Source organism: Sabethes cyaneus, chromosome 2 (genome assembly GCF_943734655.1).
Source record: "Sabethes cyaneus chromosome 2, idSabCyanKW18_F2, whole genome shotgun sequence".
NCBI classification, from domain to species: Eukaryota; Metazoa; Arthropoda; class Insecta; order Diptera; family Culicidae; genus Sabethes; species Sabethes cyaneus.
Window position 1 is genome coordinate 186,463,611 of NC_071354.1, and position 26,302 is coordinate 186,489,912.

A 26,302-nucleotide genomic window follows, 5' to 3' on the forward strand; every position below is an offset into this window, starting at 1 on the left:
GAGAGGACTTTCACTCGTGCTTTTGCCGATTCGTCCAAACCAATCACGGGAGACCATTATAACCAGGACTATACGTTCATCAATGTCTTAATTCGTTATGTTATGCACTTTGATTCATAATAGATCTCTATCAAATCGTAGTCAAGAAGGAAGCAGCAAAAGTGAAAAAGCAAATTTGTGTCACTGGATGTATAAACAAGTTCCACCTGATGTGCCAATGAACTGAAACATACAATCGTGTTTTGATACTCGATTAGATAAACGAGAACTAAATTGAATTTTTACAAATTGAAAGTTGATGGACAGTAGATTCACAGTTCCCGACCGGTTAGCACGCAACCTTTGCTGTCATGGCCAAAAATTTATCCCGATCCGCTCAACTTATAGATTACGAAAGTGATTCAGAAAATGCTGCCAATATGCAGAAACAACTCGGCCCGAGATCACTTTCTACCGGCGGAATTTCATCAGAGTAAAAAACTATCGTATAGAAAGTGAAATTTAATCTAACCTATTAAGTATGTTTGCAGTGAATCCATGCGTGCCTTGGAGAATTTGATAATTTGTACAATTTGCCAGAACCGCCTGCGATCACCAAAAATGCTCCAGTGTCAGCATACGTTTTGTCTTGCGTGCCTAAAATTATCACTTAAGCAACTTGATCATGAAAGTAGGTTAAAAGGAAATAGTATCATGATACGTTATTTTATTAACATTAGAATGTACACAACAATTTTGTTTTTTTTACAGATTATATTATGTGTCCAACCTGCAATAGCATGCAGGAATTATCGTCCGTTTCCGGTGATATATCGAACTTGCCACCAAATTTGTATATTGACTCTGTAATGAAGGTGCTGGACGGTCAACAGAATGTGCCAGTCTTCCGAGACCAACATCAGTCCTTATCGCTGCTGGCTACCACCGGCAAAGTAAGTTAAGTTTGATAAAATAGCTAATGATGTTATCACTACTGCGGGGTACAAAACATTGCTTCTTCATTAATTTAAGTAAGGAAACGCCAGCTAACCATACTTGGAATGTTTTTCAGTGCCCTAACGAAGAGTCCCATTCGAAATGTTACAAATGCGATACGTTCGGTAGCGTTATGATGCAAAATTGTGATCACTGCAAACAGGTAGGTGATAAGCGCTGCATTGCTGGCCTTACAGTAGAACAAACGGGTGGTGGTAAAGATAAGGATACATGTTTGGTTTCAGAACCTTCTGTTCAAGCCACCTATTAGTTAATTATTAACAGTGATCTTCGTTACCATAAATACGATATTACAACTAAGAATAATATATTGTTGATCACCTCAGACAATTCGATTCCAGATCCTATGTGCCATCTGTTGGCAAACCCACATGGATGAACTTGCCAAACAAGTTCGGCAACTTGATGTGCAACTCAACTCGGCCAGTGAAAAAATGGACCACAAAGTGACCGCCTATAAGGTAAGTCAGTCTCTTAGTTGGCCAATACTATTATATTAGATTACCGTTGTGGTTTTTTGCATCTCTAACATGTATATATTTTGAAATTGAATGATAATGGATATATTAGAATAATATCCCACGAATTCCGCTGCTATTTCAACTTACAAAGACAGAAGAGCTATTTTCAGCTTATTAAGCAGCATATTCATAAATTATTGTAAAACAATGTAGTCAATTTGGAAGTGTTTTTAAAGATTTTTATTTTACTTTTATTAGCAAAGCGTGCAGGGCGCTATATCTCTGCATATTAGCATTGATAGGAGGAAACGCTTATCAACTTAGGGACTATATTGGCTCGTTTCGTTATCCCTGATTTTTATTTTCAGGTATAGGTAATAAGTTCAAGTTGTCACGTAGTTTTCGAGCCGTAAATCTCGCATGTGCATAGTATTGTTCGATATAAATAGAATTATGGTTATATATGAGCACCATTGACATTATATTAAATTTGTGAAAAAGGTATTGTTTATATCTTAATTATTGTAATTACTGGCTTTACAAGAAAATTTTCGAATATCCAGGGTAGTCTCATATAACTGGTGCTTACATACTTACCCTATCCATCTAGCTCCCCCCATCTACTAACAACAATCCCTTTCCCGAAATACTTGTGAAGATGCAGAGGATTCTCTGGTCTTTAGTAGCAACAAGTATTGGACTAACATTCCTTCCCATCCCATCAGGACCAGCATTCGGACGTGGCCGGCGTCGGTATTGATCAGCATGCAGGGACCTGATAAGGTTGCACAATGAGGAATAGCGTGCTGTCCCAAGTATGCTTTTTCCAGCCATCATTTTGCAATTTTCATTGGTCCTGGTCAATAACGGAGTAGCAGCACACGGGCGGTATCCTATGCTTATGCTTATTTTAATTTGATTTTTATTAGCAACTTGGCCGTTAATACTCCAAAAGAGCGTAACTCAAAAATTCATCTAACGATATTTTAAAATTTGGTTAGGAGGTGTAACATGGCGATACAAATCAAATGGCATTTACCGTTTTGATGGCTTATTTTATTTTTTAATAACGGTCAGAGGAACAACGTGCATGTAAATTGTACACATCATTACACATCGGTCTGTCAAGGAACCAATTCGGCATCAGATAAGGCAAATCTACGGTGGATGCCATCTTGTCTGTCACTAAGACAGTCGAGGTGGCAATCCAGCTCAAGCGGACAGGTATCCGTTATTGCGCAGTTGTCACGCTCGACGTGAGAAATGCGTTTAATAGCGCTAGCTGGCACTCCATAGCCAACTCGCTTCGGAACGTCCAAGTGCCGGTGTCGCTGTACAGAATTCTGGAAAATTATTTCCAGAATCGTGTGCTATGCTACAACACGGAGGACGGTCAGAAGTGCGTTCCAATCACTGGGCTCGGTGTTGTGGAACGTCATGTATGACGAGGTGTTGAAACTAAAGTTCCCGGTAGGGGTGGTGATTGTCGGCTTTGCGGACGATATCACCTTGGAAGTCTACAGTGAATCTATCAGAGAGGTTGAGTTGACGGCTGCCCACTCTACAAGCATTGTTGAAGATTGGATGCGATCTAGGAAACTGGATCTAACGCATCATAAAACGGAGGTTATCGTGGTGAACAATCGCAAGTCGGTGCAGCAAGCAAATATCAGCGTCGGGGACTGCACTATTTCGTCAACGCGGTCCTTAAAACTCCTTGGAGTCATGGTCGACGACAAGCTCAAGTTCGGGAGCCACGTCGACTGTGTCTGCAAGAAGGCTTCCACAGCTATTTCGGCATTGTCTCGTATGTTTTCTAATAGCTCTGCGGTATATGGCAGCAAGCGAAGGCTATTAGCCAATGTAGTCCAGTCCATACTTAGGTATGGCGGGCCGATGTGGTCATCGGCGTTAGGAACCAAAAGCTACCTAAGTAAACTGGAAAGTACCTATCGTGGCGACAAGGTACTCAAAATCCCATCATAAACAAAGGTAACTCTCCGTTATGATTCAAAATTTAGCGGATTTTGAGTGCCTTGTCGCCTCTGTAATCTATAGTCTCTATAGAGTGGCGGTGAAATAGCAGAGGCAGGCGATGGGTTTATGGTACTGGGCAAGCAGAAAAAACGAGTCATTCGCTGGAAGCCGGTGAGTGACCGAATCTGCCTGTTGAGGATTAAGGGCCAAGTTCTTCAACTATATCTTGATCAATATATACGCTCCAACGAAAGATAAACTGGATGATGTGAAGGAATCGTTTTACGAATCCCTTGATAAAACATATAAAGAGTGCCCAAAACATGACGTCAAAATCATCATAGGGGATACGAAATCATTGGAAAAGAGAGCCTTCACTCGATGACCAATGATAGCGACCTGAGGTTGATAAATGTCGCTGCAGCCAGAGGTATGGCCATCTATAACACCTCGACAGATGAGAAGAACGTGGCTAGGAGTCGCACGCACACTACCAGGAGCAGGCGCTCGGTGAAGTAGAAGGTTGTTTGGCCAGACATAGGAGTATTTGACCCAAAAAGTTGGCCATAAGTCCGAAATATGAAATGCATGATTTTCATCTTAATATCGTATCTATAATCACAACATGATCTACTAGTCACGTCAGTGTTATTCTATGCCGGATTGATGTCTTTGTTCGCTGAGCACGCTGCCATTTTGTTGTTGCAGTCTGTTAAGTTTTCAAGCAGCATCCTATCACTTCTTTCGTATAAACTTCAAAATTCGATATTCAACATGGTTGAGCATTTATCCGTAAAAAAGAATATTTTTAATAGTTTTCATACATAAATGCATATACCAAAACAAAAAAATTCAATGAACAAAGCGATATTAAAGAGCTATTCCTGAATTGCGGTAATAGTGAGATTTTTGATCAATGTGTTGATAACCTTCCGAGCATGTCCCAGCAAAATTTCACTCACCTTCGGATAGGTCAAAACTTATACAATATATCGGAATCGAAAAATTTTCCGCCTGGTTCCGCTTTGCCATTTTTTCGTCATTTTACTAACCCTCTAACAGGCAAGACCGTATTGAAAAGGTTTTCGCTCAAAGTCCCATTCGAAACAGGTTTTTAATAAATGTCAGGAAAAATAGATGCAGAATTGATACAATACATTTTGGCACCGATATAATAATATTCGGACACTTGAAAATTTCTTGCGCTATATACAGTCAAAATTCAATAACAAACATGCTTTTCGACGAACAATATTCGATTACTGAAGTAGTTTGCACAAAAATGAAGTATTTGTCATTACCGGATAATGTGCATACTAACTCTTTGTTGTGAGTTTGATTGTTTGAGAAAAAATTCAAAATTTTAGAAGAATTTCTTTTGTTAATTTAGAAAAGTATTTTTAAATTGCCCTTAATATAAAAGTATTTGAAATAAACCAAACTTTGGCTGTACATTTTCAAGAATACAATCCAACAGACATGTTTGAAATAGGCTTCTGTGTAGCTGGGATCCACTCTTCAGTATTATAAGGTAAATACCAAAAAATAGAAAAGTGATTTTAGACTACTCATTTGGATTTTGGTACCTAATCAGTTTGAAGTAGAGAATCATGAAGAAAGCATCGACAATGAAATAGATGAGTAATAGTATCACACAGACATACACCAGTCCCACACATGCATGCATGCATGCATATATACACACATACATACAGGTACACACATATATATACACATCATCACACCCAAAACTATTGTAAATACAATGTTTTATAAACACAAGAAAAAGGTATAAATTGCACTTCACGGGGAATTAATCAATGATTCTTGTACTTTTGTATACAGAATTGTCAGACGACAATTTTTTGATGAGGTTTTACCAATTTCGACTAATTGAAAGCAAACTAGAATTTTGGCCAACTTTTGAGCCAAATACTCGTACGTGCGCTGCCAGGAACGACGCGAGAAGTTTTTATAAAATAGTCAACAGTACGGCGAATAAGAGCATCCCGGTGCCAGTGATGTGCAACGACAAGGATAGAAACATGTTGACTGACGAGGCTGTGCTGGCTGCCAGGTGGAAAGAGCACTTTGAAGAGCTCATTTCCCCGATATACAAGGGACACCGACACGATTATAGTAACTATCGGGCATAACACTTCCAAATTCCCCTTATAGGCGGAATAGTCTCCCGTATTCTGTTCAACAGATTGAGACCGTTATCAGAATCCTTTGTCGGCGATTTCCAGTGTCGCGATTTCAAGTTTTTTGAGCGTCTTAGTAGAATACGAAATACATAGTAGAACTAAATTGGATAAGATTTCTTTTTATTTAATTTCCAGATTACCAGTGTGGTTTTCGAGAAGGAAGATCGACTACGGATCAAACGTTCACATTGCGTCAAATCCTTGACAAATTTCGGGAATACAACTTGTGGCCTCATCATCTGTTTGTGGATTTTAAGGCAGCGTACGATTCAGTGAAAAGAAATGAACTATGACACATAATGCTTGAGCACGGTTTTTCGACCAAGCAAATAAAACTGTGTCGTACAATGCTAGACAAATCAAATCAAGTGTCAGAATAGCTGCTGAAATATCAGATGCATTCGTGACGTTAGATGGATTGAAACAAGGCGATGCGCTCTCTAACCTACTGTTTAATATAGCACTTGACGGGGCGATTACAGAGCGATCATCAGGGATGCTGGAGCGGATCATCGAGGGCCTCTTTCCTCGCCACGAGCCAAGGCCCTGGCCTCGGGCCGCTGAGTCGTCCCACGGCCAACGTTCCAGTATCACAGACCATAGCGTAAGATGGTCGGCCTCCATGCCGAATATCCAAAATAACGTGGGCGACGGCGGTTAAGAGGTTGGGGAGGAAGCAACGGTTACGAACGAGATTGAGATCGCTAAATCCCTAAAGGTGAGCAAGGCACCGGGGCCAGACGGAATCCCGAATATGGCCATTAAAGCGGCTAGTCTAGAGGCTACCGAATTATTCGGGGCAGTAATGAGTAGATGCCTGAAAAATGACCACTTCCCGGACAGATGGAAGCGACAGAACCTAGTCCTATTGCCGAAGCCTGGAAAACCTCCGGGTGTCCCCTCGTCATATAGGCCGATCTGTCTGCTCGATACTGCCGGCAAGGTGCTGAAGAGGGTTATCCTTAAGGGGGCATAGTACTTTTTCAACATAAAAAAATCGAAATTTTTTTTATTGATTATTTCGAAAGATTAACATTGTGACCATAAGTGTTTCAAGTCATTTCAATGAATTCCAAGAATTGACAAAGTTACAGCTATTTTTACCGCCCATGTCTGGAGCGATTACACGGCGAATAAAAAGTTCAACGTCGTTTTTCTCGAAACCAGGTTTTGAAAGTCGGTACCATAAATATCTCAAGAACGGCTCAAGCAATTCTCATGATTCTTTTTTTGTTTTAAAGCCAACAAAATTATCTAGTGTTTGACCCATCCTTTTTTGATATTACTATTTTTGTATTTTTTAGAAATGTTTAAAGTCAATTTTTTCGACTAAAAACCTGATTTTTATGTTTGAATGTCCGCCATTTTGTTATGCGTTCGAATTTTAAAAAAAGGATGGGTCAAACATGAGATAATTTAATATACTTTCATGTCGTTTTGGAATTTTTCAATTCGGATAAGACCTCCAGCGCCAATCCATGGTACCGCAAATCATGTTTTTTTCGAACGATCATGTTCAAGGAGCCGTAGGGGAGAGGGGAAGAGGTTCACATATGCAAACAAAATTGTAAATATTAGTATAAAGTGCAATGTTTTGAATGCAGAAAACCCGAATCGATTTGCTTTTCGCGTTATCGAGAATAAAATATTTGAAATTATGCAAAAAATATGGTGTAAAAAGTACTATGCCCCCTTAACAGACTAATACAGTACATGGAGGGTACAAACGGTTTGTCAAGGAACCAATTCGGCTTCCGTAAAGGCAAATCTACGGTGGATGCCATCTTGTCTGTCACTAAGACAGCCGAGGTGGCAATCCAGTGTAAGAGGACGGGTATCCGTTATTGCGCAGTTGTCACGCTCGACGTGTGAAATGCGTTTAATAGCGCTAGCTGGGACTCCATAGCCAACTCGCTTCGGAACGTTCAAGTGCCGCTGTCGCTGTACAAGATTCTGGAAAATTATTTCCAGCATCGTGTGCTATGCTACAACACGGAGGAGGGTCAGAAGTGCGTTCCGGGGTGTGTTGTAGGGGTTCCGCAAGGTTCCATACTGGACCCGGTGTTGTGGAACGTCATGTACCGTAATACCGATAAGGTGGTACCAGGGAGGATTAAGGCTGGAGACTCGAGTAGGGTTTTAGTGGGTCCGGATCCTCACGCCCCATTAGGGGGGTCGGGATACCTAACCCCACTACCTGCGTTGTCTTCTCAGGTGTCTGATAGTACCGTATCTTCTAAAGTGCTCAGCAGATTTCCCTACTCGTAAAAAAGGGCGATACGAAGAGCAGGCGTACAAAGGAATGGAACCATTATCACTAAATCGCACATGCTCCTAGGTTTTGCGGATGACTTCTGTTGCTGTTGATCGTAGAGTTATTGTCGAGGCATTTGTGCCTTTCAGAAGAGAATCTGCAAAAATCGGACTGATCATAAACACTGTGAAAATGAAGTAAATGGTTGCTGGCAGAGAGCCGGGAAGTCTGAATGATGTTGGATCTGAGGTGGAAATAGATGGGGAACGGTACGAGGTTGTCGGCGAATTCACATATCTGAGAACTCTGGTAACATGTGTCAATGACGTTACTCGAGATGAGAAAAGATGCATTGCTGCTGCAAATATGGCTTTCTACGCACTCCGTAGCCAGCTAAAGGCGGGAAGTTTACGGACGCATACAAAATTAGTGATGAACAAAACATTAATATTACTGGTAGCCCTCTACAGTCATGACTCATGGACGTTGAGAGAAGCAGATCGGCGTATACTTGGTGTATCTGAACGAAAAATTTTGCGGTCAATACTTGGCGGCAAGATGGCGAATGCCGTAGACTCATGAACCACGAGTTGTACGAGGTGTATAAATATGATGACATTGTTAAGCTGATCAGGTACAGTCAACGGTGAGTTGTGTGATTAAACATTACTACGAAACTCTGAGCATCGAACGGAAGGAGAAATGCGGTCAGCGTTGAAAGCGGGAAAGCGTTTAAGCGGAATCCCAATGCTTCGGTCAGGGATGTGGCTAAAACTGTAAATCTGTCCAAGTCTTTCATTCCAAGAGCCTAGGACCGGGAGGGACCGCATAAGTACAAAGTGCAGAAGGCTCCAAATCGTGACAAACGGCAAAATACGGTGGGAAAGTCACGGGCCCGGAAACTGTACACCAAAATGCTGACGAAGCCTCATTATCTCATCATGGATGATGAGACTTCCATCAAGGCGGACTTCCGGCAGCATCCAGGGCTACTGTTCTTCACTGCCCAGCACAAATTTAATATTCCGAAGGAAGTAAGAAAGCAGAAACTTTCAAAGTTTGTCAAGGAATCCACGATTCGGCAAGCGATCTGCTCATGTGGCAAATGGAATGCGCCGTTCGCGCCTACCGGTACTGTAAACGGGCAGATCTACCTCAACGAGTGTCTACAGAAGAAGCTTCAGCTAGATGTTGCACAGAACCATATGAGTGAAGCTAAGTGTATGGTGCGAGCATACGTTTATGGTATTAAAGTTGAATGAAATAAGTATGCCAAACGCTTAACAATGGGTTATATTTTATTGCCTGAAAGATTGAAAAGGATCGGTCAACCAGGTAATTTTCTACAGCGTTTTTCCATGATGCAATCTGATGAGGGACACCTTTTATCAGCATACGGCAGTCTGGATTCTCGTGCAAGTACCGCGAAAATATCGTTAAATATTGAGGAAAATATTAGTGGCCCGAAGTAGCTTCCTTGTGGAACGCCAGAATGGTTACAAAATTCACTAGAGGAGACATCGTTCAGTTTTGCTGAAAGCGACAATTAACCTGGTATGATTTCAATATGTTTACAAAGCTTGGATATCCTACGGTCGAAGGTGGCTGTCAGATCACTACACCGTGTCGATTTGAGCACCATCTTTCGTTTTACATATACAGTATTATGTAAATGTAAATTGTAAATGTTGTGGAAATTTAATTATGAGATTAATGACAGTAGAATCCGTGCTGATTACAGCAGATGGTTCGCTTGGCTTCGTACATCAATTACTAGCTTACAAAAATCTTAAGCAGTTTGGATCCACTGCTCAAAGAGGTAATTCCACGGTAGTTTGCTACGTCACAACAATCTTGCTTTTTAAATACACGAGAAAAAGATGAACCGCTTCCAAGTATCAGGGAACATCGATTGGGATATGAAATGAATACAGCAGTAAGAGGTGCAAAAAGACCATTACAACACTTCTTAAAAATAATAGGTGGAATGTTCTCTGGTCCAAGTTTCCACGATGATTCTAATTGCTTGGGAAAACGTAAGGCTCCGCATTTCTAGAATATCCTCTTGAACATTTAGAAAAACCTCGTCGATTTGCTGTGCAGGAATGATTCCGCTTTCTAATCCATTGCTAAAGTTTCTGGCAAACAATTCGCAAACATGCCTCGAAGAGCCTGCTAAATCAATTCCGATTGACATTACGGATGCTACTAGACCTTGTGGTTTTCGTTTCCCTTTCACAATGACCAATGTGGTTGTGTTTCTGTTTTGAGTCGCCTATAGTGATTGTATTGTAGTCGCTAGATAAATGCGATGAGATAAATTTCGATTTCAGATGTTTTCCACAACAGATTACACGAGAAACTAATTTCTTGATGCAGCACGTAAATATAAAGAATCAATTTCAGTGTAGAGTTGAAATACTGAAATACTTGTCACTTACTATCAATTCAATATGTCGATGTATTTTGAAACGAGATGAATAAATTATTACATATTTTGTCTTAGCATGACTGAGTGACAAAAGGTGTTCCACAAAGAAAACCTGAAGCGTTATCAAATTTTCACGTAGCTGGTTAATATCAGTGTCAGATTTATCATTAGGGTAAGATAAAAAAGTATTATCTGCAAACATTCTTGGTCTTCATTTATAAGGATATTGGCAAGATCGTTTTTATAAATTAAAAATGTCAGAGCTCCCAGGTTACTGCCCTGCGGAACAAATGATCGTTAGCTAAAACGTTAGCTATTGTCTAATACCGTAAAAATTTAGTTTTTTAATAGGATTTTGTGATTGATAGTATCGAAACCATTTTTTTGAAATCCTTCTTTGATTCAAATGTGTCGTCAACTAGCTCACTAGCGGCAATTAATGGGACCGAGCTAGCTCTACTAGTGAACACACAGATTACTTTCTTGTCACTTACTATACCGAACAATTGTCATAAGTGAAACAATTGGCAAATTTTCTATATTTGCTAGTCACATTAAATTTTTGTTGATCACTTATCTTTACCACCCACATTATAAACCGGCGTTGGTACCGATGAACATTTGACATGCGAGACAGCAACATTTCGTTTCGATCTAATTGGTCAGCTTTCGATTTTCATTCGCACAAAATCCGTTACCAATGATGGCAGGGAACAAGAAGCCGCGTGCCGCACACCGCGTATTGCAATGCAGCACACGTAATTGCAATCGCAAATACCGATGTGCCTTTTGGGCACACATAACTTCGAGGGTCTCGATCTAATTATGAATACTAAAATTTTGCTGGTTATACGCACCAAGTCGCTGCCCAGGCAGGTGTAGATTTGTGACCATTATCGTTATGAACAAGCAGAAAAAACTCAATCGGCAAAGTTTTCTCCGAAACTGTTTTCTTGGTGATCTGAATTCAGAATAGAAATTCTGTTCCGAATGGGTTTGAACAAGAATACAATCAATGTAAGCATTGATATATTTTTTTAATATTTGATTTTCACTTATTATACAAAGCTCTGCCTTCTACAGCCTAATATGAGTAATTGTAACATTTGTAAACTTTATAGTTGTATTTAACAATGAAGAAAACAATTTGTTTTTTTTTTCTTTTACAGAGTCGCTTCAACGACATCAACATGCAAATCAAGGAATACTTTGAGGAACAAATAAGCCTTCTCCAAAGTAATGAATGCTCTTTGCTAGGTAAGATTTATGATTTACCGATTTGTCGAGCTGAGGAGAAACTGCAACTGCACTGATTGCAGTTATTTTCATGATAATTTCCCCTCATTTATTTACTACCTTTTAACCATTCTCGGTGCATCGATGCAACCGCCGGGTGCGAACGGTAGACAGTTCGCAAAGAATACTAAACGATGGGCTTTGTTCACACGAGCTCGTAATGGAGAAGATACGACACCTGAGGGCCACCATCGGGGACAGCGCCATCGGTGCACATGGCAATCTGGTGCAACTCTTTCTGAATTTGCATAGAGAAATTTCGATTGTCTTCGAAGAAATTTCCCACTGGGGCAAGGAGATCATCCTGTTTGATCAGGTATTTGTTGGTTTATCATTTATTATTACTAATTCTAATGGAAAGACATAAACTTTATTTATGTTTTACAGCAAAATATGAAAATTGAAGTGCTGAATGCGTGCAGTGATAACAAACCCCAAAACGAAATTAGCAAGGAAAACGAGGCACGAAAACCTTGTCCTTTAAACAAGGAAACACTAAACGCACAGGAAAATGTTTTGGTTTTCTACAGGTCAACACTAATTAATGGTTTGATTTGCGCGAATTCCAATTCAAACTAATGTTTCATCTAAACAGGAACCACTCTTTTAAACCGAAACTATTCTGGAACAAGTGTCATCGTCCGGCAGGGGTTGGTCTAGCGCCATGGAAACACGCATCAACTGATCAACCGCTAATTTACATTGCAGGAGCCGAGAGCAAAATTGTGTTTGTCATTAATAAGTGAGTACTGTTGATCTTTTTTTATTTAACAAGTTTAAACACTAAGTTTATCATTCGATTATGCTTGTCGAATTCAAGAATACCATCATCGTTCGATCAGATATCCGATACCTCGTTTCATACCTATGGATAACGTCTAGAACGTCGCTCAATTCAACGAACTGTGTGAATGACTTAACATTTGAATGATTAGTTGGGTTTTCATTTTTATCTAAATTCCAGATCGAATGGGGAAATAGTACAGCGCATCTGTCACGACAACATGGTCTACCCAAATGGCATAGCATTCGATGCAACGAAAAAGGCAGTTTTCGTATCGGATAAATGGAAACATTGCATTTTTGTGTTCACTGCTAGCGGAGAATTTCTTCGGCAGCTTTGTGACAAGGGAGATCAGGAGGGCTACTTACGGTAGGCTGATTCGAGTCATGTCGAGTGTCACTTTGGAATTATAAAATTCGAGCTCGATTGAGTCGAACACTCAACGAAGCAAAATTACTCGATTGGTCGCGACCATTTCTGCTCGACAGTCGATTTATTCGACTCGACTTACATAATAGGGTATACATAATTTCGAACTATATATTTCAGGTCACCAGAAGGATTGGCTGTTGGTCCCAACGACTCACTCTTCATATGTGATACGGGTAACGATAGAGTTCAGGTGACTTACCTTATATTATTGTGAAAAATGACTGTTGTTTAACTATTTTTTCTCACGTTTTCCAGTGCATCAATGCGGTTACCGGTCGGATGCTCTCCCAATTTGGCCGTGTCGTAAAGGAGCAGCTACTTAAGGCAACACAAACAAAAGTTCCAACGCGCTACGTAGATCTCAAGAGTCCGACGGGTATAGCGATTCACAATGACACGGTCGTTGTTCTGGACAGCGGCAATCGGCGAGTCAAAACTTTCAACAAACGTGGCGAAAAAGTCAGGGAGTTTGGCCAAACTGGTTCCGCGACGGGGCAGTTCCAGTACCCGGAGGTGATTGCGGTTGATTCGTGCGGTTTCATACTGGTAGGCGACGGTGGCAACGCAAAGGTGCTGATATTTCGTCCGAACGGTCAGTTCGTTGCGGCGGTTGGCTCGCGAGGTGAATCGCCCGGGAAGTTCAACTGGTTATCCGGACTGGCTGTCACCGAGGACCGTGAGATTATCATCAGCGATTACCGAAATCACACCGTTCAGGTGATTGTGTAGAACACCGAAGAGAGATTAGGAGTTTATTGTTTCGGCCATATTTACAAAAATATATATCTGTAGTTTTTGTTCAACGGTCACTCTGTGGTATAATATAATTAAATAAATATCTATCACCTCCGGACGCAGTGTAAATTAGTTCTATAAGAAATAAAGTAATGTTCTCTTCTAAGTATTGGTACACAATATAAATCTTCACCAAACCAACTGATAGACCCTGTTTGCTATTTCTCGGCAATGCGACCATTTTGATTATGTGTTGTTTGTTTCAGTAATATCGTTTGCTTAGTGCCATTCAGTTAGAAAAATCTGTTAACATGAAGATAGCTATTTCTTACTTTACAATCGAAATGAAAATCAAAACTGAAACAATATGAGATAACAATCGATTTGCTTAAAAATGGTTGAACTAAGTTTCAAGAGATTCAATTTTAACGCTTTGAACTGTGCTGTAAGAATACGGTGCCAAACAATTTATATAATTTTGATATCAATTTTTAAAATAATCATCGAAAAGTGGGAGGACACCAGAAAATTTCAAGGGTTTGATTAGAAGAAAGGCACGCTGCAACCGCGTTTCAGATGAACAACATAAAGTCGTAAAAGTAAGCTTATCTCAATTACAATAATAACTGTATTTATTTTATAACGTTAACTCCTCTCATAGTATACTTTTTTCTATCTGACAAGTATTTTATTACCTAACAAGCTGTACAAAGATATATACGTAAATGTTTGATAACATCAGTACCTATTTATTAGTGATGTTTTCGATTGTAAAACTCAAATCCTAGCGATAGTTGCGAAAAGAAAAAAATCTACGAATAAATTAGGAATATCTTTCCATATAAGTATTAATTTTGATTACCAAGAAGCGCCAGTTTTGAGGCAAACTTTATTTCGCGACTATAAAATTCTAAAAAATGGCCTCACTTAGTAGCTTATTGCGTGCTTACACATTATGGTGAGAATATTTTTAAACCCTTTGAGGCACACATTTATGTTTCGATAGTTGGTCAACACCCTGACTGCATTTATGCAGGTAACTTCATGATTGGATAACCAACCTCGGTGGAAACTAATGTCGTATATGGAAAGGAAAGGAAGTAATGCTGAGTGTCAGCATGAGGCGTAACCTTGCCAGCTATTAGCGTTTGTTTCATGTCAGGGGCGGCTCTTAACGGTTCTACATTCTAAGTGCCTGCACTCTAGGTTAGGAGCGGCTCACGACAGCGTCTGATCCAGAGTGGGCGGCTGAACTAGGAAACGTGGTGTCACGGCACTAAAGCTAAGATGGCAGCCTATAACGAGACTCGGTAGCATGACCCTAGCAAGGTAACCTATCTAAGCTAAACTATTACGAACATTCAAGCAAACACGGATCGAAATATTCGGCATAGACCTAGGCAACGAAATAAGGACGATGAATGGAAACTCGGTACTTCAAACTGCAGATCGCTGAATTTCGTTGGTGGCGACCGGGTGCAGCAAGGCACCAGGCCTAGTACGAAGCACTCTTGCCTCACGCATAGATACGTTCCCTACGGACTGCGGATATCGATTCTGACCATCTCCTAGTACTAGTATATGTGCGCTCAAAACTGTTGTCCTCTTTGGCTGAATATTAGGTAGAAAGATAAACCTATATCTGTCAAGAACTACACACGAATACAAAATGAAGCAATGCCTTCTTCTGCCGAGTTCGGTGCTTCAACTCTCGAAGACGGTTGGGACAGAATACGCTCGATCATCGAAGAGGCCGCTACCACGACACCATGTGAAGAGCCACGGAGTGTATGGAATGCTTGGTTTGATGGACTGCCAATAAGCGGGGAAGAGGAAAAAAATAGGTTGGAAAAATTATCTGAGCATTACCACTAGGGCGAACATGGCCAAATACCGACGAGCAAAGAATTAGTTAATAACGATTCTGAGGAGTAAAAAACGCAAGAAGGAGAACAGAGATCGTGAATAATTAAGCTGTACACTGGGTTATTTCCAAGATTTGGGAGTAGGAAAAACTACCGAATAAATGGATGGAAGGAATTGTACGTCCCATCTCCCATCTAAAAAAACGCGCTAGCTCTTGTTGGTGGCAAAAAAGCCTGCGTTTCAGTACAGCATTAACAATAACATAAGCATGAAAAATGACTGATTTTAGCGATTTTTACGCCATGTTATCAGCAGCCATTGCGAAAACATTCAAACAACTACGCTCGATTCTTTGTTCGTACTGCCAGCTCCACCCCATAACGAAGAAGTTGGACATGGTGAAGCACTTCGTATCCGCTGAATAGAGCCAATCTGGAATAAACAACAACATCCTCTCCCGCGATAAAGGCGAAAGCGATGAACGAAAACCTGCAGCAACGTGCAGCAGGAGCTGAACATGAAGACCGAGAGCAAGGCGTTCTCAACGTTGCACGCCATGAGCCGGGAAGTATTTTACGTCCCCCACCAAGAAGGTAAGCGATGATATCAAGTATAACTTCCGCGCCAAGTTCCCGGAAAAGATTCTTCCGTGGCCGATCAGCGACCAGAGAATTCGAGGCTTACGGTGAATGAGGAGATACGAAGATACAGTACGAAGTACCTACCGGAAGCTGCCACCTTGTTTTGGAACAACCCCCCCCCCCCCTCCCCACCACTTTGGAACCTTTTGGGCGGACCAGGCCTTGGCTCATCGTGCCAACAGATCACAGATGGAGCTGAACCGGCTGAAGATAATCGTTGTACCGATGATAACCAACTCTCCCAACGTCCCCCAACTGCGACCAATAGAATATTTTTGGGCTGAGCTCAAACGAAGGAAGAGCTGATCTACAAGGCCACGAGTTAGAGGTACAAGAGTTGAGTATACCGACATCTATCTATCTTTTGTTCCACCATAGCGATGGTTCTGGTGAATCGCTTGCTGAACGTCGAAGAATTTTTAGAAGGAACACTGATTTAAGAAACAAGGGGGAACCAAATTTGGTTTCCGCCAAAGGCGCCACAATGTTACGCTACGGCTCTGATTACAGTACAGGACAGTCACGGGGCTAGTGAAACAATCCTACTGACTCTATTTGTCGACCATCATTTGAAAAGGGCGGATAAGCCAACTGTCAAACAGAACGAGTGAGAGTTCATTTTCCTATGCTGCTCTAGCAAAAAATAACTCTCTCTCATTCTGTTTGACAGTTGGCTTATCCGCGCTTTTCAAATGCTGGTCGACATTTAGCAGCCCCATTTAGGTTTAACAAATAAATTTTTTTGTGCAACGTAAGAGCCATTTAGGTTTGTTTAGGTTTGACATTTAGGTTTGTTGGACCAGCATCGTACTTCGAAACCAACTAAGCGGTTTCGTAAACGCCGCCTAAAAAGAGCTCTCCCAGATACTGTTACGGCGGCTGCCACCGATATAACAAGGTGTCGTAGGGCGGGCTTCATGGAAGCCCTACCACGGGAGTCCTGTAGCCGTAAGCTTACCGAATCTGCCTTGACAAGCGAGTGGTCGGGGGTTCAAATCTTAGTAGAATCAGGCCATTCGATGTTAAGTGACTTTAGCATGGGTTTATTCTCACGATCCTACACATCCTTCTTCCTGAATTCTGCATTTACTAATAACGGAGCCTCTTGCCAGGGCAAGTTATAAGAGTGGAACTTGCTTGAGGTATGGATGAAGCCTCTTGTTCAAGGGCAAATTACAATTAGTATCCGCACTCCCTGGCTCTAGTTAGATTAGTTGAAAAGTAGTAAGAAGCGTAGACGGAAAAAAAGAGTGAAAACACCGACACTTAAGCACGGATAATAAGCAATTTTCCCTCACTCTATAGCGATACTGCAAAAATAATGAAGTGCGGAACAACACCTGGATGATATCACAATAGATCAACATGCTGGTCGTAGTGACAATATCCATACAAAAAAGGACTACCACACATCTTTATTGATTGACTTCAAAGCAGCATACGATACCGTCGATCGAAACCAGCTATGGAAAATAATGCACGAACACAGGTTTCCGGACCAACTGATCAGAGCTACATTGAATAACGCGATTCGTGCGCATCTCGGGAACAGCCGCGTCGAGGATTAAGACAAAGTGACGGCTTATCCTACATGTTTTTCAACATCGTTTTTGACGGGGGACAAGTGGGAATCAAAACGAGAGGCATGATTTTCAGTAAAACTAGCCAACTCCTGGTTTTTGCAGATGACTTTCATATCATAACCAGCAGGCTTGGCATACACTTTTCGCTTTGATTTTGCTCTTTTGATTACTGCTCCTCAGCCAAACAGAATTTGAAAAAGTGGTATATGGGGCATTTATAGAGCTAGTAATTATCTATAATATTGCTGAAGAAAGTGAAGCTTTATCTTTAGTATTTACGGCGTTGTACGGTAGCAGCGCCGTTTGTAGCAAAAAGAGCGCTCTTTTAGCTACCAAGAGGGTAGCAGCCTTATAGCGCCATAAATACAAAATGCACAGTAATGCTTCCTTCAGCAATATTGTAGATTATAACAAATTCTACACACACCCCATACATCACTTTTTCAAATTTTGCTTGGCTGAGAAGCAGTAATCAAAAGAGCAAAATCGAAGCGAAAAGTGTATGCCAAGCCTGATAACCAGGAAATTTGCGACGGCGGAAGCAATCTGCGCCAGACTGAAAGCGAAGTCTAGATGCGTCGGGATAAGACCAAATACATGAGAGGATAAGGCTCAAAGGATGCAAACGCACGCATCCTACGGACGGCGACGACCAAGAATGATAGAAGATTTCGTGCATTTGGCATCGCTGGTGACCGCAGACGACAACACTAGTAAGAAGATTCAACGGCGCATCAAGTGGGAAATCCGGCCTGCTTTGCCCTATGAGGATGACAATATACGGAACCCTTTTTAGACCAATAGTTCTTTGTGGTGTTGAAGCTTTGACGCTGCTTACGGAGGACATACGCTCCAGATCTAGCACCGGCACTACAAACAGAGGGGTCAAACGTCAGTAGTTCAAAACATTTTTGCACCAAATTTGGGAACATTTATTTTCATGATTTACACATCGTGACCATATGACCATGTGACCATCTGTGGATTAATTCTGATGTTTTCTGAATTTGGTTTGAAGCATGTTGATTTTTCAATTCAAACAAATCATCGACTGTGTTAATTTCAGTTAACCAACTTTCGCTTTTAATCTGGTGGTTAATGGTGGTGGTTATCTGGTGGGCTTTTTATCTGGTGGTGGGCCTAGAAGTTGAAACACTTTCGAAAAAATCGTACCACTCAACGATACGACTACCGTTCCCATAAGTTTAAAAGCAAATTTGATCAGCAAGCACAAAGGAGGATTACATTGTCTTAGTGTTCTGCCGGATTTGTATTCGCACGATTCGTGAGAACCTTATTCAATCAAGTAAGTTTATCCGAGAGGATGTCATTATTATCGTAAATCATCTGCTATAGCTATTTTTTCTCAACTACATTATATACCTTGAAGTAGAAATTTTAATAGAAATTAGAAATTTAATGTATAGATTCATATACTTTGGTCCACGATACTAAGGACTCCCAGTGTACCCACTTAGCGTTGGCCCATGAGCCTCGTGACTTACGATTATAGACGTCGAAATAGGATAGTTGCAGTATTCTAGGTTGTCACCACTTTTGGAAGAAGGGGGGGATAGCTCACTTTATCCGCTACCTTTTGGTAGTATTTGCTTCTTTCAGGTCCGGAAAATAATCCACTACAGTAGCCTAGTAAGAGTTTCTCTGCCATAACTGAAGAGCCTTTGTCGGCGGCTTTGTTATTCCTCACCTTGCTATACTATACGCTATACTCGTGAAAGTCGGGTGTAACGCCCAGTTATTTCACGAATTGGAAGTGGTAGAAGTGGATCAGACACACCTTGAGGAAACGAGCGAACAAGATCTGCAGAGAAGCACTTAACTGGTATCCGCAAGCACAGCGTAGAAGAGGTAGACCTTGGTGAAAGCCTTGGCGGGTAACCGTTGGCAGTGGAGATCTCTGATTTCATCCCTTTGTTTTATCGGACCGGTGGACTTGGGCACATAAGTAAGTGAAGTAAGTAATGTGGGTTTTATTACATACGTATAATGATGGTAGGTAATAATAGCCTTGTATAAGATTCGTTAACTTTAACGGTTCTATGTCGGGAAAGTAGACGAAGACCCATCGGAGACGAACCCACCCAGCACCCTAAGTATAGAATGTGAGAAAGTAACAGAAGAACCGGAGCAGAAGTCAAATGTTCACAGCGACTAGGCGTCGAAACAGAGACATAATGATCCTAGAGCTGAAGAATATATACTTCATCGTCGGTAGTTCTCGATGATGCAGAAGTTAGTATTGCTAGGGATGACCCATATAGTTTAGAAATGCGAACGGTAGTTAAGTTGTATTGCCATCAGCACAAGACAGGATGGATGGATGGATTTGAATACTTGAGCATAGTTTTCCAGCAAAACTTATAAAGCTCATTCGAACGACACTAGAAGGATCCCAATCAAGCGTCAGAATAGCAGGTTAGACCACAGTCCACATGTTAGACGTTCCCGTTGGATGGGCTGAAGCGAGGAATGCGCTCTCAACTTTTTATTCAACATTGGCTTGGAAGGTGCAGTACGAAGAGCAAACTGGTAAACGAACGGTACCTCCAACACGAGATCTCAAGAATCAAGAAGAGGCTTTTTAGCCTTTAAATTGGAAGTAGCGACGTTGGGATTCATAATCAACAGTGCTAAACCAAAGTACATTGTAGCTATCAGAGAATGTTGGAGTACAAATGGTATTGGTGTCGAGCTGGAGTTGGTTGGGGGACGCTCGTAACGTCGAACCCGGTGGATGTGCGCGTCTGCTTGCTTCATCTCCACGCCTGGCTTCAAGCGACAGATGATAGCCCTTGTTCGATCGATTAATCTTTCCGTAAAACTATTGCGCTTCATTGGTAAGAGCCAACTCTTCACGATTCCATTCTTCCCGTTGGTGCTTCTTCTGCCTCAACATCGTGATCATGCCATTCCATGCCTGTCTGTGCTTGGCCAGGTTCTCACTCGTCCTAACACTCAGGTTGTAGATACAATTTGTTCTGCAACTGGGAATGCGATGCGAAGACCCATTCAAACTAATCTTCTCTGCCGAGCGGGGCCTCAACTGCTGTAAGAATCCTACACCAGCCATTCTGAAGCGGTGCTGCACCTGACCCCTAAGTATTAATCTAGTTTGCACAAATTTTTATGAAATCTTACTAAAATGACCTACAAACAAAACATAAATAGGCCTCAACAGTTTTTACCGTTATGCAAAACATTCTCCCGTTTACATATCCTTATTAGTATCTAGGTAGATGCACTATTGCTAATCAGTTCTTCGCCATAGTAAAAATATAGTATTTGAAAATAGTACCGGTTGCAGAATGAAGTATTTTCCCTAACGTATGTGAATAATAGAGCGTTACATGTTAAACAAAATCATTTGTTACCTGCATCTAATATGTTAACGTTAAACTTAGCATAGACAGCCTGCGGGATTGGAGGAAGCAAATGGTCGCCTGTTTTTCAACTGTAGGTGATGCTCAATTATTTCAACAGAACAACTTTAGATTATTGTTCGATATAAGTTATCTCTCTCTTTTTCGTAAAATTCAACTTATAGTTTTACAAACTACATTAGTTTTCACAGATCACGAAAATCCATGATAATGAGTTGTATATACATAAAAACAAACCTACCTTTATGGATCATCATAAGTAAATACGACAGTAGGACTCAACGACTTTACGTTCTACTACATAGGCTACAGTTACTAACCGATAGGGACATACTTTGCCCCAGTGTGATCCCCTCGATGTCATCGTCGGCGCTAATATTATCATGCCGCCTCTGCAAATAACAACTTTTTGTAAAGAAAAAATCAACATTTTCACCCGAATTAACCCACCTTCAGCTCAGTGGCTAACGTCATGAAGGCATCCTCAATGTTCCGATTGTCCTTGGCCGATGTTTCCATCACAAACATAATCTCCGGTATGTATTGGCACATGGTTTGCGCTTCGGCAAATTCCACCTCCCGTATCGCGTCCAGATCGCACTTGTTGCCTATCACAAAAATCATCACATTGGAGGCGGTGTAACGACGCACTTCATCGATCCATCGTTGCAGGTTTAAAAACGACGATCGCTTAGTGATATCATAAACTGTGAGATGAAAATATGGTAGAACAATTGGCGTACCTTAGACAAGTAGGGATTTTATTTAAGTACCAACCTATGATAACACCATTCGCCGATCGGTAGTAACTTTGTGTTATGGTCCTGAAGCGTTCTTGACCGGCAGTGTCCCAAATTTGAAGCTGAAATTGAGTGTTGTCGAAATCGTTAAGTACCAACAATCATTTTTGTTTAAAATACTACAGCTTAATGCATACTCGTATAATTAAAGTTTATTATCATTGCGTTTGGATCTATTTTGCGTACAACACATTTTCACCTTTGTGCTATTTTAAAAGTCGATAAAAAATTTTTACTACTAAGACATTATAACGAAGATAACGAACGTAAGTCACATGCAATTAGCTAACCCTGCTTTCGAACGATCTAATTTCCTATGAGTCACACACATTTCATCAATTCAATCCTTGAGCCACGCAAAGACAAATGAAGCAATAAAATATCAAAGTTACAAAATTGCCTTAGATTGGGAAGGCTGCACACCGAATCCGCGCTATAGGTATGTACCTACTATGCACCAAAGCTTAAACAAAGCCACCGATTGCTTCCCATACAAGCCAATCATTGCAGTTCGAACGATTGCAATGAAAAACTTCGAACCAATGAATGAAGTAACAAACAAAGCATCTAACTCTCCACCGTGCCTGCGGCGGTGCATCGATGAGCGCAATCACGCGCTTCAGCAGTGTCTATTTTAAACAGTTTTTTTTTTCAATCCGTGCAGCGTATTTACTTTGTTTGCACGGAATCTTCTTCACGCGTCAAGAGAAACAAAACTCCCTTATCTCACAGGGATTTGCTGCATTAACAATAATGCAAAAACCCAACTAATCCACCCGACCGTATTCATATCACCACATATCACCACTGGGAGTTGTGTAACCTGAATGCATTCTAGCAAAAGCTTTCTTCCGTGACAGGCCATACAGGTCGTGTGAAGCAATCTCAATTATCATGCTAATTAATTACGTCCAACAGGCTAGGCTTCACCAAACGTCGCACAGAGGCTATCTAACATACCTACATATATGTAGCAGTATTTTTTCACGAGAACAAGCTCATAAACAAAACTATATTATAAGCACAATGTAAAAGCCACAACCAACATTTGTACCTACCTTGACTTTTTTCCCATCTACGGTGACTGCTTTCATCGAAAAGTCCACTCCAATGGTGTTACCATGACTTTCGATAAAATTTCCGGATTTGAAACGTTGCACAATGCAGGTTTTGCCAGTCCCACAGTCTCCGATCAAAACGATTTTGAACAGGAAATCGAAGCTTTCCTCGTTGCTGATGGACATCAGCGTAGTTGGATTACGGACGGACATTTCGGGCAGGTGTCATCAAAAAAGAATCCTGCAGTGCAGCGTTCCTGAATTCCTGGAACTGGTCTGACGCACAAATCCCTAGCAGTAACGAGTGAGCTATCTAGAGGCTCACTTCTTGGTCAATTTTCTCTGCGATTGGGTTACTTCCTGCCGAGATATCGTAATTAAATAATTCAGTTTAGTGACACTTTTCCAGCGAGTTTGCACATCTGTTGTTTTCCTTTGAAATTTATGATATACTGCAGCAACTGGGAGACTGAACTGACACGGGCAGTACGGACTTTTGACAAACGGGGCGTGCATGTGTTGGTGCAATGGGCGTGTTTTGACGTTTTACGACGTACTGCACTGTTCACTAGTGAACGCTTCTTTGATCCCGAGCGCGAATGTGAATGCAAAAGAAATATCTTTTACGACTAAGCCGAATGAATTTATTACGAACAGATCGATTCAGTTCGATCCCAATATTTGTTTATTTGTTTGTTTATTTGTTTATTTTTAATAATTCCATCCGACTCAAGGTCTTAATGAAATATATGGCTGGGAAAAGCCATCTTGAGTTGCACAATAAACGCATTCTCAAAATGGCATAAAAACCCAGCATCTTTTTATAAGTTTACATTAAATCTTAGCAGCTAAAAATACATACATAAAATACATAACAATCACCACAAATTAAACATAATTAAAAACATTGGTCCATAAGTTAAAAATCAAAGGTTTGTCTTCGACGGTTATATTCATTTGCCAAGTGTCGAACTGGTTCATGTAAGCCGTAGTTAGTGCGGTGAGTTCCTACACGTAGCAATTGTTGATGTCGTTGAGGACGTAGTGGACAGTGCAGCAGGAGCGAAGATAGTATGGCGGGGCTGTCGTATGTTCCCATCAAAATCTTTTGTGCCGTATTAGCGACGATATCTTTCCGCCGTTCCTTAAGCGAAGTTATGCCAATTAACAAACACAGGTTCTCATACGATGGCAAGTTATCAGGATTCCTCCATGGTAGCATGTGGCATATTCTTCGAACGAAACGTTTCTGTATCTTTTCGATACGAAGTGACCAACTGTCAAATTGGGGATCCCAGACTGCGCAGCTGGTTTCTAGAATTGAGCGTACCAGCGAGCAGTACAAAGAGCGTAAAGTGCCGGGCTCATGAAACTCTTTACCAATCTTCAATATCATTCCCAGTTGTCGATTAGCTTTGTTGATAATCATGTTGTAGTGTTGTCTAAACGTTAGTTGCTGGTCTAATACTACTCCGAGATCAGTAACCCTATCGCTTCGTTGCAGTGTTTGATCATCAATGCAGTAATTATATACCAACGTGTGCTTCTTTCGGGAGAAACTAATGATGGTACATTTTGGAATACTCACAGCCATACAATTGCATTTGCACCATTCAACAAACAGATTTATTAGTCCCTGAAGCCTCATACAATCATCAGTATTACGAATAACCGAGTAAATTTTGGCATCATCTGCATACAGTAATCTTGTGCCAGGCGGTAATAGTCGGGATACGTCGTTAATGAACAAAGAGAACAATAGAGGTCCTAGAGTGCTACCTTGAGGTACACCAGAATTGTTTCGAAACCAGCATGATAGGGATGCTCCCAATTTTACAGCCATTCTACGGTCTCGTAAATAAGAACTAAGCCACGCAGTCAGGTCTGCTGAGATACCCAGCTTATCAAGCTTAGCTAGCAAAATTCCGTGATCGACGCGATCGAATGCGGCCTTTAAATCAGTATAAATAGTATCCACCTGATCACGCTGGTCCATTGACCGCAAACATAAAGAAGTAAACTCCAGCAAATTAGTCGAAACAGATCTTCCAGGAAAGAATCCATGTTGCGATGTAGAAATGTAATTCTTAACATGAAACCAGAGATGGTTGTAAACAATTGCCTCTAGGACTTTCGAGCAAGCGCATAGAGAAGTAATTCCACGGTAGTGCTCGACATTCCGTTTGTCACCTTTTTTAAATACAGGGAACATGTAGGACGACTTCCAACTCCGCGGAAATTGATGGCAGTGCATGGATAAATTAAATAAGGAAGCCATTGGTGATTTCAAACTCGCACAGCATTTCTTTAACAGTACAGCAGGAATACCATCCGGCCCAGGGCAATAACACTGTTTCATTTTCCCAACGGTATCAGCAACTTCAGCTTCAGTAATTGTAAATGTCCAAGTTGCAATCTCATTACATGGAACAAAACGTAGAGCTGCTGCAATATTTTCAGATGAAGCACACTCATCGTCGCTCATGAAAACACTTGAGAAATGTTCAGCAAACAAATCGCATTTATGGTTTACGGTTGACGCTTCTTCGTTTTTCAGGAACACACTCGAAGGTAATCCATCTTCCTTACGTTTCGAATTTACAAACTTCCAAAAACTCTTCGGATTAGACCGAAGGTTACGTTCTGTATTCTGTACATAACTCAAATAGAGCCGCTTGTTTAGAGTTTTGTATCTTCGACTTGCTGATGTAAAACGTGCACGATTAAAAGCGTTCCTGTTTTTATTATAAGCACGAAGAGCAGACTTTCGCCTGCGATTCAGGCGGGAGAGTGCAATATTTCCCCAGATGGGCTTACGACGTGGACGAACTAGAGGAATATGTCGAGCAATGACCTCATGAATTTTCATGGTGAATTTATCAACAGCTTCATTTAAATCATTACAACTACAAATCGACGTCCAATTAATTGTGGCTAAATCGGCGTTCATAGCATCATAATCACCGCGTCGAAAGTCAAATTCAGAAGGATCAAATTCGTCGATAAATGTCTGTTGGAAATTCCGGTGAAAACTAACCATTACGGGCGGATGGTGAGCGTCAATAACACTCAAAATATCCGGTGCAGGACAAACATCACAAGCAGGCAAAGCATGTTGATTGACGAAAATGAGGTCGAGAAGTCGGTTATTCTGGTTGTGAATTCCGTTAATTTGATACAAATCATTCAAAGCAACTCCGTCTAGTAAGCAGGAACTAGTACTATTGATTGTAGAATGCAACACGTCAACGATAAAATAGTTGCTACGTGGATGGTTCGACCAGGCGAGACCAGCACGATTATAATCACCAAATAATAACACGTCGTCATTGGGTCCTACCAAATCGGTAGCCTTTTCGATTGATAAAACGTGGCGTTCT

General features: G+C 41.0%; 2 protein-coding genes across 2 annotated transcripts; one reads left to right on the top strand and one right to left on the bottom strand.

Moving 5' to 3' along the window:
- Positions 1–350: 350 nt before the first annotated feature.
- On the top strand, positions 351–13,674 carry LOC128736445 (RING finger protein nhl-1-like). Its single transcript, XM_053830929.1, has 12 exons — positions 351–472; positions 531–670; positions 751–932; positions 1,052–1,138; positions 1,338–1,457; positions 11,496–11,583; positions 11,733–11,938; positions 12,010–12,152; positions 12,218–12,364; positions 12,587–12,775; positions 12,956–13,028; positions 13,094–13,674. Exons 1-12 carry the CDS (start codon positions 351–353, stop codon positions 13,565–13,567), a joined length of 1,971 nt encoding a protein of 656 aa, XP_053686904.1. The 3' UTR covers positions 13,568–13,674.
- A 2,541-nt stretch (positions 13,675–16,215) lies between these two features.
- On the bottom strand, positions 16,216–23,372 carry LOC128735004 (ras-related protein Rab-43). The gene is made up of 4 exons (XM_053829452.1): positions 22,923–23,372; positions 21,842–21,926; positions 21,515–21,771; positions 16,216–21,456 (listed from the first exon to the last, which is right to left on the bottom strand). The coding sequence occupies exons 1-4, from the start codon at positions 23,133–23,135 to the stop codon at positions 21,352–21,354; spliced, it is 660 nt and encodes a 219-aa protein (XP_053685427.1). The 5' UTR covers positions 23,136–23,372; the 3' UTR covers positions 16,216–21,351.
- Positions 23,373–26,302: the final 2,930 nt, after the last annotated feature.

Excerpts from the sequence above, each read along its gene's own strand:
- LOC128735004 (XM_053829452.1), bottom strand. The coding sequence starts at position 23,135 with ATGTCCGTCCGTAATCCAACTACGCTGATGTCCATCAGCAACGAGGAA. Across the intron at positions 21,927-22,922 it reads TAGATGGGAAAAAAGTCAAG|CTTCAAATTTGGGACACTGC; the intron begins GTAGGTACAAAT and ends ACTCAATTTCAG. Across the intron at positions 21,457-21,514 it reads CGTTAGCCACTGAGCTGAAG|AGGCGGCATGATAATATTAG; the intron begins GTGGGTTAATTC and ends TGTTATTTGCAG.
- LOC128736445 (XM_053830929.1), top strand. The coding sequence starts at position 351 with ATGGCCAAAAATTTATCCCGATCCGCTCAACTTATAGATTACGAAAGT. Across the intron at positions 473-530 it reads ACCGGCGGAATTTCATCAGA|TGAATCCATGCGTGCCTTGG; the intron begins GTAAAAAACTAT and ends GTATGTTTGCAG. Across the intron at positions 671-750 it reads TAAGCAACTTGATCATGAAA|ATTATATTATGTGTCCAACC; the intron begins GTAGGTTAAAAG and ends TTTTTTTTACAG.